This window comes from Sardina pilchardus, chromosome 7 (assembly GCF_963854185.1).
Source record: "Sardina pilchardus chromosome 7, fSarPil1.1, whole genome shotgun sequence".
NCBI lineage: Eukaryota > Metazoa > Chordata > Actinopteri > Clupeiformes > Clupeidae > Sardina > Sardina pilchardus.
This window is the reverse complement of record NC_085000.1, coordinates 1,540,126-1,558,703: the sequence shown is the minus strand read 5'-3', so window position 1 is coordinate 1,558,703 and position 18,578 is coordinate 1,540,126. Positions and strand designations below refer to the sequence as shown.

The 18,578-nt window shown below is 39.4% G+C and overlaps 1 protein-coding gene across 1 annotated transcript in view; it reads left to right on the top strand.

The window, feature by feature from the left end:
• Window positions 1–18,518, top strand: part of bin2a (bridging integrator 2a) — a 28,480-nt gene extending 9,962 nt beyond the window's left edge. Inside the window, exons 3-17 of the mRNA XM_062540276.1 lie at window positions 233–313; window positions 471–525; window positions 668–762; window positions 844–939; window positions 1,033–1,140; window positions 1,378–1,463; window positions 3,110–3,185; window positions 4,208–4,290; window positions 4,982–5,080; window positions 13,513–13,966; window positions 14,173–14,243; window positions 14,360–15,156; window positions 16,004–16,055; window positions 16,760–16,819; window positions 17,467–18,518. Of these exons, the coding sequence (XP_062396260.1) occupies window positions 233–313; window positions 471–525; window positions 668–762; window positions 844–939; window positions 1,033–1,140; window positions 1,378–1,463; window positions 3,110–3,185; window positions 4,208–4,290; window positions 4,982–5,080; window positions 13,513–13,966; window positions 14,173–14,220 (1,281 nt within the window). The 3' untranslated portion in view covers window positions 14,221–14,243; window positions 14,360–15,156; window positions 16,004–16,055; window positions 16,760–16,819; window positions 17,467–18,518. The remainder of the gene's footprint in view (window positions 1–232; window positions 314–470; window positions 526–667; window positions 763–843; window positions 940–1,032; window positions 1,141–1,377; window positions 1,464–3,109; window positions 3,186–4,207; window positions 4,291–4,981; window positions 5,081–13,512; window positions 13,967–14,172; window positions 14,244–14,359; window positions 15,157–16,003; window positions 16,056–16,759; window positions 16,820–17,466) is intronic.
• The last annotated feature ends 60 nt before the right edge of the window (window positions 18,519–18,578 follow it).

The window sequence follows — 18,578 nt, the reverse complement described above, 5'->3', positions numbered from 1 at the left end:
TTAAACAACATTTTTGTCTTGCTTTTTGAAAATTAGACCAGCAAATTGAATGGAAACTGAACTTTAAAAATCTGATTCCTATAGCGATCATCTCCATATCTGATCATCACAGATATTCTGGAATCTGTAGATTATATTAACCCAGAGTCCATTTCTAATGTAAATGTCTGCTTCTGATAAGAAACAGCTCTGCTTGATATTTTGAAGGCATTTCATTTGTGGTGTGTCACAGGTTTTACAGAAGTTTGGAAAGAGTGAGGTGACCAAAGATGAACAATTTGACTTTTACGTCCAAGATCTAAACGACCAGCAGGTACCATAAGCAATGAACAGATTGTCTTAATCATTTCTGATATTTAAGAGTGAGAGATAATGACTATGATTAATGACAACGATAATGATATAATGGCAATTACATTTTCTTTGTTTAAATGTAATTTAATTTAAATGTAATTTAATTTAATTTTCAGAGCGATGGGAGTAAAATATACAAAGACCTCAAGGCGTATCATAATGCTGTCAAAGGTATTTATGTTTAATTTTAAAGCTAATAGTATACCCCATTTATTCCATTTCATATTTATTGCCTATTACAAATAGATTACTAATGCTTGAGATGTTTTCTATGATCATATCCAGACTGTTTTAATGTGTCCTGTCATTACAGTAATGAGAGAGGCTTCCCATCGGCTCTCCCATTCTCTCTTCGATGCTTATGAATCTGACTGGAATGGACTTGAAGATCTAGGGGCCATTGTGGAGGTGCGCCATTTGCAACATTTTCAAACCAATATTTTTTCAGAGATACATATGTGATGAAACATACATTTTTTGGTGCAAAAGGGAGAAGATCTTTTATGGAATGACTATGAGACAAAAGTCTTAGACCAAGGCGTGCGCACCATGGAGTCTTACATGACTCAGTTTCCAGATGTCAAGGTAAAAAAAAAAAGATAAGCACTAATACTGCACAGACACTGGCTCTTTTAACAATCTCTCTCCTGCCTCCACCCCCACCCTGCATGCCTGTAGGAAAGAGTGGCCAAACGCAACAGGAAGCTGGTAGACTATGATTCATCACGTCACCACCTGGAGGCCCTACAGAGTGCCAAGAAGATAGATGAGGTCAAGATAGCTAAGGTGCCGTGGAACAGAAGGGGATCATTCATTCATCTCATGAAGTTTAGACAGATACAGATTCATTGTACATTTTTACATTAAATATCTGTGACATTTGGAGAAATGAATGTAATATGTTAGATCTTACACTTAATCAAACAAAGAAGCCGTATGGCAGAGCTGTTATCTTATCAGCAGGAAACAAGCATGCCTAGAGTGGTCTGACTCATAATGAAATGTCCACTCTACTCTGCCCAGGCGGAGGAAGAGCTGCAGACAGCCAAGAGTGTTTATGACGATATCAACATGGAACTTAAAGAGGAACTGCCTGTCCTTTTTGGGAGGTGAGATATTCAAGGTTCACACTATACAGGTGAATTTATGCACTGGCTGGGACTATGGTCTTTTTGGGGTGTGCAAGTTGTTTTCCCTGTGCACCACAAACATGTTTCTTGGTGAGATTAAACTATTTGCTCAGAGTACCTTAAAGGGATATTCCGCCATTTTTGGAAATACGCTCATTTTCCACCTCCCCTCGAGCAAAACAATCGATATTTACCTTGGGTGCGTTCGTAAATTCAATCTGACACTCTGAAAAATAGAATAACGCTCTGAAGTTCGAAAAAGACGAGCATTCTAACTCCCAGTGAATTTACGAACGATTATTTGTGTTTATGTTTACAATATGGACGCCACTACGGCACTTTTGAAACAGGGTTTATGTATTATTCAAAACTCAATTCCACTGATGCAAGAGCTTTCTTGACAGTGATGATGAAGAACAATGTGAGAGCAGTTATTTAAACCGTCTACATAATCTTGATGAGCAACGCTTGTAATGTAAACTTGGAAACGTTCTTCTAGCACTAGCACTAAAATGCTAACCTGTTAACGTTACGTAGGTAACTAGATTCGTTACTAGCTGACTGATGTGACGTCACACTCGGCTACTCTGTCCTTTCAGCTGGAGTGCCCAGAGTACGCTCTGGGCGCTCCGAGAGTGTGACGCTCTGAATAAACGAACGATAATTCCATCCACACTCTGAATTTACGAACGGTTAAAAAAGTTTCAGAGTGTGCTCGGAGCGCTCGGAGTGCAATTTACGAACGCACCCCTTGTTCCCGTTCATCCAGCCATTCTGTGAGTCTGGCGATACAACTTTTAGCTTCAGCCTAGCATAGATCATTGAATCGGATTAGACCATTAGCTTCTCGCCTGCTAGCTTCATGTTTAAAAGTGACTAAGATTTCTGGGAATTTTCCCATTTAAAACGTGTCTCCTCTCAAGTTAGAAAGTGCAATAAGACCAACTGAAAATGAAACCTGGCGATTTTCTAGGCTGATTTGACATGGAACTACACTCTCATCTGGCGTAATAATCAAGGCAACTTGCAAATGTACATAGGCGCAGTGATATCGTACGCAGCATCTGAAAATAGTCCCCATAGACAACAAGCAGTAGTAGTGCCAGTAGTTTGTTTTGTAGATTATTACGCCAGATGAGAGTGTAGTTCCATGTCAATTCAGCCTAGAAAAACGCCAGGTTTCATTTTCAGTTGGTCTTATTGCACTTTCTAACTTGAGAGGAGACATGTTTTAAATGGGAAAATTCCCAGAAATCTTAGTCACTTTTAAACATGAAGCTAGCAGGCGAGAAGCTAATGGTCTAATCCAATGATCTATGCTAGGCTGAAGCTAAAAGTTGTATCGCCAGACTCACAGAATGGCTGGATGAACGGGAACAAGGTAAATATCGATTGTTTTGCTCGAGGGGAGGTGGAAAATGAGCGTATTTCCAAAAATGGCGGAATATCCCTTTAACGTTTGCTCTAACTGTTGCATGCAAATGATATAAAATAATTATGTGCATGTTGTTGTGTCATAGCAGGAAAACACATTTGGGAGTTTTGCATTGCAAAGTCGTTACTGGGGAAATTACATACAGGTCGTAGAGAAATCACTGAATGTTATTGTTTTTCCTCAACACTAGCCGTATTGGATGCTATGTGACAGTATTTCAAGCCATTTCCAACCTGAGAGAGACCTTGTATAAAGAACTGAACACGGTAAATTAAGTTTTAGTGAATTCTTCCATGCATCTTGTACATGACTCAACATACAGTGCCCTCCAAAAGTATTAGAACACATGCTTAAAGTTAAATATAAAATCATCTTTTGGAAATGTAATGCCTTAAATGAAACAATGAGGAACTATTCAACCTTTAAGGACATTCATTTTCTTTGTGAATGAATAATGTATTGAAAATAAATAAATGTTTTTCTTAAAATACAGGGGGTCATAAGTATTGGCCAGTTATTTCATGGAACCAGGACACTATGCACCCTGATAAAGTCCCCTTGGCCTTTGGAATTCAAATAACCCCATGTCAACACTATACCCTTAACATACTAAGAGTTTAGCATGCTTTATGTCAGTTATTAGCTGGTTTGAATTGCATTGAGCTCAAAGAGAATGAAACCAGCTAATTAGCTAACAGCTAATAACTGACATAAAGCATGCCAAACTCTTAGTATGTTAAGGGTATAATGTTGACATGGGGTTATTTGAATTCCAAAGGCCAAGTGGACTTTATCAGGGTGCATAGTGTCCTGGATCCATGAAATAACTGGCCTTTAAAAATAAAAATAAAAATCATCTATGGGAATTTAACATGGGCGTTCCAATACTTATGACCCCCTGTATTTTAAGGAAAACATTTATTTATTTACAATACATTATTCATTCACAAAGAAAATGAATGTCCTTAAAGGTTGAATAGTTCCTCATTGTTTCATTTAAGGCATTAAGATACATTTCCAAAAGATGATTTTATATTTAACTTTAAGCATGTGTTCCAATACTTTTGGAGGGCCACTGTATTACCTATGACGGAAGTTGTGGTGTATGTTTGCAGAGGATTCTAAAATAATAAACTTGTGTTGTTTGTACAGAGGAAAATGTCTACAGTGAGATTAAGTACTGATTAAACTTGTTAATCCCCACAAATTGTGATGAAAATACTATTGCATTTTATTAAACCAGAACTCTCAGTCATTCACCCACGGCCTGATTATACTTTCTTTTCAGATAAACCGTGATTTTCAGGATGTTCTCACTGATCTGAAAGCTCAGCATCCAGACAAAGTGTTTGTTATCAACAACCTCCAACGGTATGTCTGTAGTCCCTACAGCACCTCACCTGTCTAAAGACAGTGTTTACTTGAAGGTCTTAGCAAACATACTGATTGTCTGCAGTCATGCTCAATAGTATAGCCTGGGTGTTCCCATGCTGCCTTGCACGCAATTTCATTCACGCTGCTAAGGCAGTCTGGAAACTACTGCCCTAATTTTTGCCTGAGATAGGGGACCAATCACAGAACAGGGGGGAAAGCAAGACGATGATTAGCTATGCACAGACACATTTGATAGATATCCGTGGCGCCCAATGAACGGATCTGGGCATTTTTTTCAAATATGAGAAAATTAAAGTTTGGTTGCCAGACCACGTCTCATTTGAGAAGTGGTAGGCGCTAGCCAGGCTACAATAGTTCTGTTCTGCACCAGGAATTCAGAGATGGGTTTCTGAGGTTTGACAAATCTTCAAATGGATCAGACCAGGGGTATATTCCAAGTATGGTTGGTTGGTGGTTTAGTGAAAAACCTGAGTAACTTAACTCAGAGTAAGTGGTAAACCTCATACAGAAAGAGCCCTATGACATTGTTTTGTTTGGCAAATTAAGTTATACAGCTCTTCTATTAGGAGGTTTACCACTTACTCTGAGTTAACTTACTCAGGTTTGTCACTAAACCATGTACTTCAGGTAATTTATCAATACAAGTACTAACCTCCTCTGCCTGTAGCTCTGCCTCGATGAAGAGGAGATCACTCATCTCACCCAGGACATGGAGGGCCAGCTTCTCTGAGTTCCAGACTACCATCAGTCCAAGAGGATCCCTTCGGTAAGGTTTCAGTGTTTTAATACATTTTCCCCTTTGCCCTGAGATATTTTATGCAGTCTTTTGCTCTTTAAAATGTATCTTTTTATACATTTCACTACTTGTTGTTTTATTGTTATTATAATCTGTACATCGCTGAAAATGAGGACTACCCTCAATGACCTTCGAGAATAAATAAAGGAACTAGAAATGCAATTCCAAGGAATTACCAGTGCATGAAAATGCAAAAAAGATAGATAATGTAGATATGGTTACTAAGGTGTAGCTAGGGTAAACATGGTGGTTGCATAGTTTACAGAGAGTTGATAGTGTGAAGGTAGACAGTTTAAAGCTGAAACATTCCAGTTCTAACTGAACTAATGATTTCTAGCAGTAATGACAAAATTGCTAACTATGTTAACAATGCTAACCAGGTTGATCAGCTAACTTAACTAATGATTTCTAACAGAAATGTTACAAATGTTAACTATGCTAACAATGCTAACCATGTTACTAATGATTTCTATTCATGTTAAAATGTTGATAAGCTAACTTAGCTAATCATTTCTAGCAGTTGTGCTAAAAATGCTAATTATGCGCTTAATTTTAATGGTTGCTATGTTGGTTGCTAGGTACATGGAGGTTTCATGTAGTTGACTGGAGGCATAGTTGATGATAACTGACAGTTGGAATGGTTGAACAGTTAAATAGTTGAGTAGTTTCAATGGTTAAATGATTTAATAGTGTATTATTGCAGTGAGGACTTTTATTTTGAAACAGTTGTGGACAGAGGAAACAGTTAACAGGATATGTAGTCTTCAGAGAGATTGTATGCTTAAAGCCAGAGAAACTGACAGTTGATACAGGTGTAATCAATTTAACTGGCTAGTCTTAAGAGAGCCAGAGTGTATCCTTAAAGCCTGAGACAGAGTAAATAATTTAAAAGTTGTGGGTGGATGAGTGAATGGTCTGAAGAAGATGAATGGATAGAAAGTTGGATGGAATGTGCCTTATATTCTTGTAGAATGGAGAGACACAGCTCTCTACTGAGAGTAGTGGATACAGATACAGGTGTAATCAATTTAACTGGCTAGAGCCAGAGTGTAGAGATGAGCCTGAGACAGAGTAGATTGTTTAAAAGTTGAATGTAGATCGTCTAATTCAGGGGTCTCCAACGTGGTGCCCGCGAGACGCATATGAGGTGCCCGCAGCGCACCTTCTAAAAATAGCCCACAAGTCGTCTGCAGATCACGCTCTAAAAACATCCTCCGTTGTGACGTGTTTAATCATTTAAACCTTTTTAAGAATGTATGTAGACAACAATCTGTAGCCTTAACTACATTAACATTAACTTGATATTGGTGGTGATACCTTAAGTTGTAGGCCTAGCTGGTTAACTTTTAGCCTTTGGCTCAGAATACCTTTCCCATTCAATCGACAACGGAAGTGGAGCGCATATACATGCTGCTCGCACACATGCAGAAAGACAAGCTCGCTCGTCTGGTGTAGCAAATGGAAGCATGTCTTCGCGAAAGTTCTGTGCCCATTCCGTGTTTGTCCCATACGGTTCGTGCATGATTGTTCAAGGACTGAAAAACGTTTGCTTTACTGTAGCGCACGGGACTTTTCTCCTCTCCTCTACCCTCCGTGTAGCGCTGGAAATCGTGTGGCATGATCCAATTAACCTACCGGGCGCAACATGTTGTCAGATCAAGGAGACGTGCAATAACTATAAAATGCGTCTTCATAAGTTAGGGAAGGTGACGTTGGTGATTGCTATTGAAATGTAAAAAAAACAAAAAAAAAAACAGTTGTCCACTGAAATCAGAACTTAAACAGCCTCAAAATTCTTAATGGTGAGTAATGCCTTAAAAATGTAGCTAACCTAAATTATTAGTTGCACAAAACATTTTTTTTGTTGTTGTTAAAAAATAAATATTAGGTTCCCCATGCAAACTTTGAAATTAACAAACTGAACAAGATGTTGGTAGTGTTGCATATTGATATTAAAATATTGAAGAATCAGATGAAAATACAGTTGTTTAAAATATATATAGGCGTATGGGCCTCAACACATAATATTGATAATTTTACATTGTAAATCACCCACTATTTAGGAGGGTTACCCTCGCATAAAAGGTTGTGAGGGGCTGTTCGCTTCAAATGGGTAGCCCTCCATATGATTTCGAGTTCTTCCGGTAGCCCTCATCCCCAAAAAGGTTGGAGACCCCTGGTCTAATTGATGTTGATAGGCAGGCTGTTTAGAATGGGTGGATGAGTGAATGGTTTGAAGAAGATGAATGGATAGAAAGTTGGATGGAATTAGGAAGACTTATGTTGATACAGTTGATACAGGGGAACAGAAAATGTAGTCTCAAGAGAGCCAGTGTAGCCTATGTTTAAAGCCTGAGAGAGAGAGAGAGCTGCTGCACCTGGACTGGCCACCTGGCGTAACATTCTAATTGCTGCCGTGATGTCATAATGAGCAATGTTAAGTCTATGGGGACATTTTTAATAGTTTTTAATTTATAGTTTAAAAAGTATAAAAGTTACAAAGTTAAAAAATACATTGCGCTGATGTCCTAAGCAAGACCTTCGTAACACAGTTTGAATGAAGTTTCTACGTTAAACGGTTCAAGCTGAATTGCGTGCGTTAGAAGAAGAATAACTAGAAATGCAATTCCAAGGAATTACCAGTGCATGAAAATGCAAAAAAGATAGATAATGTAGATATGGTTACTAAGGTGTAGCTAGGGTAAACATGGTGGTTGCATAGTTTACAGAGAGTTGATAGTGTGAAGGTAGACAGTTTAAAGTTGAAACATTCCAGTTCTAACTTAACTAATGATTTCTATTCATGTTAAAATGTTGATTAGCTAACTTAGCTAATGATTTCTAGCAGTTGTGCTAAAAATGTTAATTATGCTAGCAATGCTAACTTTATTAACAATGCTAACCAGGTTGATTAGCTAACTTAACCGATGATTTCTAACAGTAATGCTAAAAATGCTAACTATGCTAACAATGCTAGATTTGCTAACAATGCTAACCAGGTTGATTAGCTAACTTAGTTGATGATTTTTTGCAGTTATGCTAAAAATGTTAGCTATGCTAACAATGCTAACCATGCTAACTAGATAACTTGCTAGTGAGGACTTTTATTTTGAAACATTTGTTGCTAGGGTATCCATGGTGGCCACTATCAGGAAACAAGAAGTTACTGCAGTATAATCATGTTGGTTGCTATGGAAACGGTCATAAACACTTAATTTTAATGGTTGCTATGTTGGTTACTAGGTACATGGAGGTTTCATGTAGTTGACTGGAGGCATAGTTGATGATAACTGACAGTTGGAATGGTTGAACAGTTAAATAGTTGAGTAGTTTCAATGGTTAAATGATTTAATAGTGTATTATTGCAGTGAGGACTTTTATTTTGAAACAGTTGTGGACAGAGGAAACAGTTAACAGGATATGTAGTCTTCAGAGAGATTGTATGCTTATAGCCAGATAAACTGACAGTTGATACAGGTGTAATCAATTTAACTGGCTAGTCTTAAGAGAGCCAGAGTGTATATGCTTGAAGCCTGAGACAGAGTAAATAATTTAAAAGTTGAATATAGTCTAATTAATGTTGATAGACAGAGAGTTTAATGGATGTTGATAGACAGTTTAATGGGAGGTTTCATGTAGTTGACTGGAGGCATAGTGGATGATAACTGACAGTTGGAATCAGTGGCGGCTGGTCATCAAAAATTTTGGTGAAGCAAACCCAGAGCAAACCCCGTCGACCGAAGCGGTTGCAGCGTCGGGACCTTATTACCACTTCGAACGTGCATTATTTTCCTATAGACGCACGGCGCGTCGTTGATTATCCCTTACATAACGGTATATCGTTCAGCCTTACTCACGGTTCTTCCTCACATTCTACAATTGAAATGTCTCCTTACCGTAGCATCAACGAGCTGTGTAATTTCCACAGAAAGTTTTGGTCTGCCCTCTGCTTCCACTCGTAATTTGTCCTCATATTATGACTGGAAACGAAGCTAGCTACCCTCCTAGCAATACCCTCCTAGCTTGTAAGGGCTCTTGCTAAACAAATTATATTAGGAAACAAAAAAGATATTCACTAACCCTAAGTAACAAAATCCTCATCTACACGGAAAAATAAAGATATGTCTTATGAAATGACTGTTCAACAAATTATGTGTTGTTATTGCTGATTATGAAGCTCTCCTAAATCGTCGCTGTCAAAGTCAGTTAACGATAGTTGCATTATGAAGGCGTTGACTGGCCAGAGTATTGTGTCAATCATATTCAAGTGACGGAAGTGCAAAATTCTACCCTATCGGTCACTGCTTCACGGGTGGGACTTATCTGCCATAAGGATCCATTGAAACGGGAAAAATCCACGAGCCGCGGGGGGTTTCACTCGATTTACATTGAAGTCAATGGGAAAAGATATCGATGGTAGTGAAGCAAGAAAATCGTCTGATTCACTGCAATTGTCTGTTTCACCGCGGGTGTGGGGATGGCGCTGTTGTCACTCACAGAATTGAATTCAGGAAAACAACTCGTCTTAATGACTGTCTTTCTGTTTCAAAACAGTGAAAATGGGATTATTGTAAGGTTTTTTTTTATTTTTTATGTTTACTTTTTTTTTGGTGAAGCACTGCTTCACCTGTAGTCTTATAGAAGCCTCCTCTGGTTGGAATGGTTGAACAGTTCAATAGTTGAGTAGTTTCAATGGTTAAATGATTTAATAGTGTATTATTGCAGTGAGGACTTTTATTTTGAAACAGTTGTGGACAGAGGAAACAGTTAACAGGATATGTAGTCTTCTGAGAGACTGTATGCTTAAAGCCAGAGAAACTGACAGTTGGTGCCCAGGTGGCCGGCCACCTGGCGTAAGATTCTAATTGCTGCAGTGATGTCATAATGAGCAATGTTAAGTCTATGGGGGAAATTGTAATAGTTTTTAACTAATAGTTTAAAAAGTATAAAAGTTACAAAGTTGAAAAATACAAAGCCCACATCGCGTAAGTAAGACCTACGCGACAAAATTTGAATGGAGTTTCTACGTTAAGCGGTTGAAGCTGAATAGCGTGCGTTAGAAGAAGAAGAATTATAAGAAGAAGAAGAAGAAGAAGAAGAAGAAGACCGAGGAAGAACAGTACTGTAACTAGAGAATGTAATTCCAAGGAAATTACGAGTGCATGAAAATGCAAAAATGTACAGATAAATCATGTAGATATGGTTACTAAGGTGTTGCTAGGGTAGACACGGTGGTTTCATAGTTTTTGAAAGTTGATAGTGCGAAGATAGACAGTTTAAAATTAAATTAGCTAACCTGATTACCAGATTAGCTAACCTGGCTAATGATTTTTAGCAGTAATGTAAAAATGCTAACTATGATAACCATGCTAACTAGGTTGATTAGCTAACTTAGTTGATGATTTCTAGCAGTTATGCTAAAAATGCTAACTATGCTAACTATACATACAGACGGCATCTCGTCATACTCATGGTTCCCGCCCCCAGTTACCGTGGTTACCATGGCTGAAACATCCCCGTGGGGGAAAACATTCGTTTCCACTGCATGCAATCTAATGGAGGTGGACGGTGTGAGTACAGAAAACACCTTTAAAAAGATTAAATATTTTAACAAAGATCAATAAACGGCAAAACCACGTTTGGACTGATAGTTATCTCTGTATCACCGAGGTTAAGAGTAACATTAAGTTCCCTCATTTGGGTAATTCCAGTTAAATAGTCAGAACTGTCTCGAGTACACCCATTGTAGAACTGGTGTCAATGGCCGGACTGAGTAGCTCCGGTTTAGCAAGCTAAGTCTTATGGCATAACACCACATACACATAAGTTGCATCTAAATGTATTCTCACATTAATGTACATTTCCTACAATGTCCGTGGGAATAGTTTTAATATGTAATGTGTACGTTGGTTATGTTAAACTGATGATATTAAAGTTAGCTAGTTAGCAACCTAATGAAGCTACCATCGAATATTAGCTTCCAGCGAAGCTTGTCATCAAAATTGGGAAACTGAGAGTGAGTTAAGTTGTTAGCATACACTGGACAGTTAGGTAAACACAATTCCTTCACAACATTGTGTTCAGAAACAAGCAGAGCTGCATTTGAAAGTAAAACGAATATATAAAGTGTAACTGTTAGCAAGTTCGCCCATTCACTTTCACTGTGCGATGTTAGCATGTTTTCCCCCACAGAGGGGGCGGCAACCATAGATATATGGGCGGCAACCTTCTAACCGTCTGTATCTATGCTTACCATGCTAACTAGCTAACTCGCTAATGAGGACTTTTATTTTGAAACATTTGTTGCTAGGGTATCCATGGGGGCCACTATCAGGAATAAAGATGTTACTGCAGTATAAACATGTTGGTTGCTATGGAAACTGTCATAAACGCTTCATTTTAATGGTTGCTATGTTGGTTGCTAGGTATGTGGAGGTTTAACCGCTCACAAAAAGTAAGGAAACTTGACTTTGGCCCATTATATCTCCACTTTAATAATACCAATCACTAAAGTGTTTTATGTCATTTTCATCGTTTATTAGTCACCTTTACAATGAGGTACAGCTTGTAAGCATTGGCCTCCCATGGAATGAGCAACACAAGCAAACGTGTAAGTAGTGCCAACGAAAAATGTGCCAAAATGGCCTGTTATGCTGTTGGAATTCACCTTTGTTACTTCAGGCATTGACGATTGCACTCTCCCACAGAAATGAGGAAAACAAAACATGTTAGGCATACATTCCTTCATTTTATACTCAGTGTCAGGGTCCTCAGTAGCGTGTAGAGGATCCATATGCAGCCACAACAGCTTGGCACCTTCTTCTTATGCTGGTCAGCAACCTGGTTCTGTTGGTGACTCTGGAACGTATAGCACGCCCAAGCTGATCCCACAAGTGTTCAATTGGGTTGAGGTCTGGACTCACGTCACGGCAGACCATTCTATCCTCTCCACTCCCAAATTCTGGAGGTACTCTCTGATGATCCCAGCTCTATGGGGGCAAGAGTTGTCATCCTGGAGGATGGCATTTGGTCCCATATTCTGGAGATATGGAATTGCCACTAGCTCCAGAATCTCATCCCGGTATCTAAACTCACCTGGTAGCACTTGAAGCCCAAAACGAGATATCTGGCAGCAGAACCCTATTACTGGCCATTTTGGCACATTTTTGGTTGGCACTACTCAGACATTTGGCTGTATTGCTCATTCCATGATTGCCCTATGCTTACAAGCTATAACTCATTGTAAAGGTGACAAATCAACGATAAAAATGATATGAAACACTTTACTGGTTGGTATTGCTAAAGGGGAGATATAATGGGCCAAAGTCAAGTTTCCTTACTTTTTGTGAGCAGTTTAGTTGACTGGAGGCATAGTTGATGATAACTGACAGTTGGAATGGTTGAACAGTTAAAGGTATACTATGCAACGTTTTTCAGTTAATCAATTCGTTTCATACTGTTATATATGATTAAATGGGTCATTACCGGTCGAACGGTGGTTTTTTTGGCCGCTCTAGTGGTCTGTAGCGGTAAAACCACACTTGCAACTTCAGGAGACACCGGGCACGCACCCATGCTCTGATCCAGGAAGTGTCATGTAAAGTCTCATGAAAAGGCACGGCAGACTGACCGATTGAGGAGTTTTGTCAAATATACACGCTAAAGCTGTAGGGGAAGCTCTGCAGAGAAATATGCAAGCATAAAACGAGCGAAAATGAAAAGTGAAAGCGAAACCGGCGAGGAAATCGCCAATCCTGCATAGTATACCTTTAAATAGTTGAGTATTTTCAATGGGTAAACAATTTAATAGTGCATTATTGCAATGAGGACTTTTATTTTGAAACAGTTGTGGACAGAGGAAGTAGTGAAACAGGATCTGTAGTCTTAATGAGATTGTATGCTTAAAGCCTGAGAGAGATAGAGCTGCTGCACCTGGACTGGCCACCTGGCATAAGATTCTAATTGCCCTATTATGATGTCATAATGTAATGTTAAGTCTATGGGGAAATTTTAATAGTTTTTATTTAATAGTTCAAAAAGTATAAAAGTTACAAAGTTGAAAATTACATAGCTGAAGTCACCTAAGTAAGACCTACGCAGCGCAGTTTGAATGAAGTTTCTATGTCGAACGGTTGAAGCTGAATTGAACGCACAAAAAGCGTTGAAGAAAAATAATAAGAATACTTCGGATAACAGTAGAGTGCATTTTCATGCACTCTAATAAGAAGAATACTAGGAAGAACAGTACAGTGCATTTTCATGCACTGTAATAAGAAGTAGAAGAAGCCTAGGAAGAACAGTACAGTGCATTTTCATGCACTGTAATGAATGAATGTTTACTGCTAAGTCAAGAACGATGGTTGCCTGCATATGTTGCTGATGATGTTGTTGCTACCATACAGAAGGAGGAATCCAACAAGCCCTCTGAGGAGTGTGGACAGGCCCTCACTGGAGGGGTACAGCCCTGAGCCAGAACTCCGACCCACTCCAGCGCAGTCCATCGCTGAGGTCCGAGATGACGAGGTGAGCTCAACTCACTTCGAGCAGCCGCTGCCAGAGCCCTTAAACGGGGGTGAAAAGGTGGGGGAAGAGGAAGAGGAGGAGGAGGAGGAGAAGCCACAAGAGAAGGACAAACCAGGCAAGCCGGAGCTTACTGCGGAGCCTGCTGCTGGTCCAGGCGCCGATGGGCCCGGAGAGAGCCCAGCGGCAGCCGACAGCGACCCCACTGAGGCAAAAGCAGCAGAGGATCCACAGGTGACCAGCAGTGAGGTACCTGCCAGCAAAGAGGTGCTGGAGAACGGAGAGGCACCTGACAGTCAAAATGCTGGGACCGATGGCTCCTCCACATATAGCAAAGTAAGTTTACATTCATGGTATTTGACCAAACACTTTGGTTTAAAGCAAGTTGATATAATATTATATATGGTTCCTTGATTGGCAATGAATGACAATCTGTAAACTGTATAGATATTCATGCAGTGCAGCCATTTTGTTGCCTGGTGATTTCTGTTGAAACATGGTCCTTTCCTGCTTGGTGAAGATGTGTGTGTTTCTAATATAAGGGGGCAGCTGCCAAGGATTCTGGCCTTGACAGGGAGACTGTGATGTGACACCCAATACTGTACACAGAAAAGTATGTCTTCTGATTTAACCATTACTGTAATAGTATAATTTTAAACAATAGAAAGTTGTACCTTTCGCTGGTTAAAAACAATTTCAGTGTTTCACCAGGATACTGTTTCTTGACAGGCAATATTCCATGGAGGGGTCAGAAGATCGTAACAGCACCGTCCATGGGATGGCTGGCATGCAGCTCGCCCAGATAAACACAGCCTTGTCTATGTTTTTAACTTTTTATCAAAACAAAAATGAAAAGGGAATACAGCCACTGTTTTTAAATCGATATAGGCCTAGCGATGGTCTGATTCCTGATTAATTCTATATGTTGAATTCAATCTATAATCAACAGGTCTGCCCATAGAGGAATCCACAAATTAAAATGTTTTAACCAATGTGCAATCACCAAACGCATAAACTGTAACATCTGTTTTTTCCAAGCCTTGTTGAAAAAAAAAATCTGAAAATCTCATGAAAGCAATGAAAACAAGTTTTACAGGTCCTTCTGGGAGGAGTTACATTAAAATTGTACTGTAATCAAGTATATCTGATGTAATCCTGGGCGTTCTTCAAGTGGCTTATAGAAGTAAATAAATGATCACAAACACGTGTTGTGCCTCACCCTAGCTTTATATTTTCGAGGTCCTGCTGACACTCCAAGTTGTGATGTCACCCCTTTCTGTGGCTTGTCAGGAACTACCCGCCTAACAAGGTGGTATCCTGTCGACTGCTTTCAACTCCTGGCTCCGTGAATTAGCACCATTGTTTAATTTGTAGGGCAAGAGCGCTAAAGGAAAAGGCACACGCTCGCGTGGCGACCCGGGAGTTCCTGGTGTTTGCGTGGTTCCTTATTTTCTTCGAGCTGTTCCTGTTAGGATTTAGATTTCATTCGCAGGATTGCTCTTTCTGAATCTGAACGTTTACTGTTGGTACGTAAGTAGTAGGCTATGTCCTACCATAGCTGCAGGACTAATGTGATTATTGGTTTCAAGGTTTTAATAAGTTTCAATAAGTATGCTTACTGTTTAGTTAGTTAACTTTACTTTCGCTGATCTGTAGTTATTATCCACGAGGCTGCCGTGACATACGTTACATTGTTTCATTTCACCCTTTGTTGTGTGCTAAAGGCGGTAGGGGAAGATGTCAGACAAAAGTTGTAGCCTGTTTGTAGCCACTGTAGCCTAGTTTTTAAGGTCTTTATGTCTGCAGCTATGTCTTTACTTCTGCTTGGCTTTGCAAGTAACCCCTTTGAAGTTAAACCTTTTACAAAGTAAAGGTATTTACAAATGTATGGTCTATATAATATCAGTCTCTAAAACGAATTTCTATTAAGCTGGCCTCGACAAACTTAAGCGAAGACTTATTAGAATATTCACGGGACTTTGTTTTCAGGAAGTGAACAATGTAACAGATGTTGCGACTTTGACATTTGACGAGCATCCGTGGTAATGTAAGACCTTATATGGCCATGGCCTTGAACAAATAGTTTAAAATTTAAATAGTATTATTTAGTGATGACAGGTAGTCCTGTCTAATTAAACAATCTCTAGTTTGAATGTCTGGTCTGAGTCAAGCGCACCGAGTATGATACTGTAGTCTACCGCCAGCACCTGCAATGAAGGCTACCTGCCTATCTGATGGTCCAGATGACCTTCAAGAAGTGACTGCATGTATTTACCTTCAACTATTGATTTCAGATCATGGAGAGATTGCAAACCTCACTAGGAGTTTCAAAATGTGATATTAATAATGTATGGTCTCTAACCTTTCTTGTAGTAAATCTCAATCAAAGGGAAATCCATTATGGCAAGCATTGCACCCATGAACGGTATGTGATGTTTATTCGCTGAACTACTGCATTTTATAATACTTTAGGAGCAAAGTAGGCCTATTACAGGATGCTGGTTTGTGGGCTTGTGTTTTGCATTGGTTTCTTGTTGACCTCACAATCACCTGTCGTTGAACATGAAATTGGGTTCAAAGGTGATTCAATCACCACTCAATCCAACCCTAAACTTTCACAGGCCATAAGCACATCATGATTAGTGCTGATATTTGTTTAGTTATTTAATTAAATAGCTAAATATGTCTAAAGTAGTTTCCCTGTTAACAAACAAAGGCGTTTTAAATATCTGTGGCTGAACAGCTCATAATCTGCTTAGTGTGTCACAGTGTTGCACATATTCTGAGTGAGTTTAGACTCAATAATTTGATTCCACTAGTGCAGCGATTCTCAAAGTGTGAAGTGGGCCCCACTAGTGGGGAATAGGCATGACCGGTGGGGCACGAGGAACAGGAGCAATAATGCCTTTCTAACAAGGAGACAAAACGGCCACACACAAACATAAGTCATAAACAGACCAATATATATTACCATTTGCTGGTTTGATGGGGTCAAGTAGGGCTTGAAAATTCCCCACCTCCAAAATGGGGATTGACCGAAATTATTTGAGAATCACTGCTCTAGTGTAGACAAGTGTACACAATCTGAGCCTGCTTTGTGGTATCAGCTGTGTTTCCATTTGTTTCCAGTAACATCTGTGAAGCCAGTGACAGAACCTCCATCCCAGCCAGATTCTGCAGTCATTGGGGGTAATTTATGTTTGTTTCTCTATTTTAAAGTGTGAATCTGAATAGGCTTTTGCTCTAACATGAGTCAGAAAAGGTATCGTATTGAATCCCATACTCACAAATAAATGAGTGGCCACCTTTTATACACATTTATGTACATGAATAATGTTGGGACTATAGCACAGTAAACTGCCTAGCCCATCTTCCATCTTGTCTAAATGTGTTTACTGTATTGTTGGATTCCCTGGTTGTTGTGTTGGGGTTTTAGTTCTGTGTCATGATGAACTTGTAACATATTTTCAATATTACTGTAAACAAGTAGAGATAATATAATAGTTTCCAAATGGCCCTCTGTGACTCCCTCTCCATTCTTCTTGCCACCAGCAGGTGGCAGGAGTATGCCATGGTATATAGTACTGGCTGACATTAAATCTATAATCTGAAACATACTTAGGAGTGAGAAATCGGCACTTAAGACACTCTAACCTGGTAAACGGGTCATGTAGGTTGCGTGATCTGTAAAGCCATACCCCGGCTTCCGTTACTTCCCATTATCCAGCCAGACCTCTCGCGTGTGTGTGTGTATGTGTGTCGTGTGGTCTTTCAATTAATTGCTGTGAATGTTTGCCATGACAAATGAAAGCATGTGTTTCTCGACTTGATTGTAGTTGTTGTGGTCTTGGTGCTGCTGACCCTGGTCGTGGGTGCCTTCCTGCTCTACCGATATCTGTGCCACAACAAGGGTGCCTACAGGACAACAGGTGAGCCTGCACCTGGAGAGGATCCCGACCAGGTGTACAACGATACCACTGTACCCATAAAGAAGGAATACTTCATCTGATGTTCCAACCCTGGACTAAATATGCCCACTCACAACAGGGCAGGGAGGTGACTGGGGAGAGCTGGATGAATATTTTGTTTGGTTGAAGGAAGAATATGGTGACTGGGGCTGCTATGGAAGATCTAGCTAAATTCACATTGTGTCTGTTTGTTCTACGCAGTATGTCATTTGGTGCTTTAACAAAAGGTGGGGTCTTGGAGTTGATGAAGCTACAGGGAATGGTAGAGTAGTATTGGGCAAAAGCACTGATGCTTTTAAGATGCCAAAGGAAAACTTAAGTCAGGTAATTGCATTGCTCACCGTTTGCACTCCAGGCTTTTGCATTGTCATCTGTTTGTATAAAAACAAATGATGTTCCACTTATTTTTGTATGTTTTAATGAAGAATGACTAAGTCCTACATGAGAAGGAAAAAATGATACCAGGTTTTTTTTTTTTTTTTTAATTTGTTTTCTTTATAGTAAGTACAGATGTGTGCTTACACTCTCGTGGTCAATATTTATTAGCTTGTGGAATTTTCTTTCATTGATTGATGGTTAAATGACCAGCTTTACACAAAGCCTGTCAGTATTTTTTTTACTCTTCTCTCCACTATACTCCAAATGGCTATTATGATAGCATATTTACTGGACCAGTCGGTTTAGATGGCATTAGCTGTCTGAAAATGGTATTTCTATTTTACACTACAGACTAGAAAGACCTTGGAGTTGAATGGAACAGAAACCTAAACTGACATTATATATGGATAATCTACAGATGCAGTGAGAATAGAAATGTACATGTTACGTTTTTTCCTCTTCTGCCTTGTATATTCACTTACATGTGTCTGTTTATTGATGTTAACACTTGTGTGAGACAGTAAATATGAAGTTCATTCAGACATTTTTGTATGAAGCCTCCTTCATGGTCCTGCTCCATCGATAGACCCCTATGTTGTGTT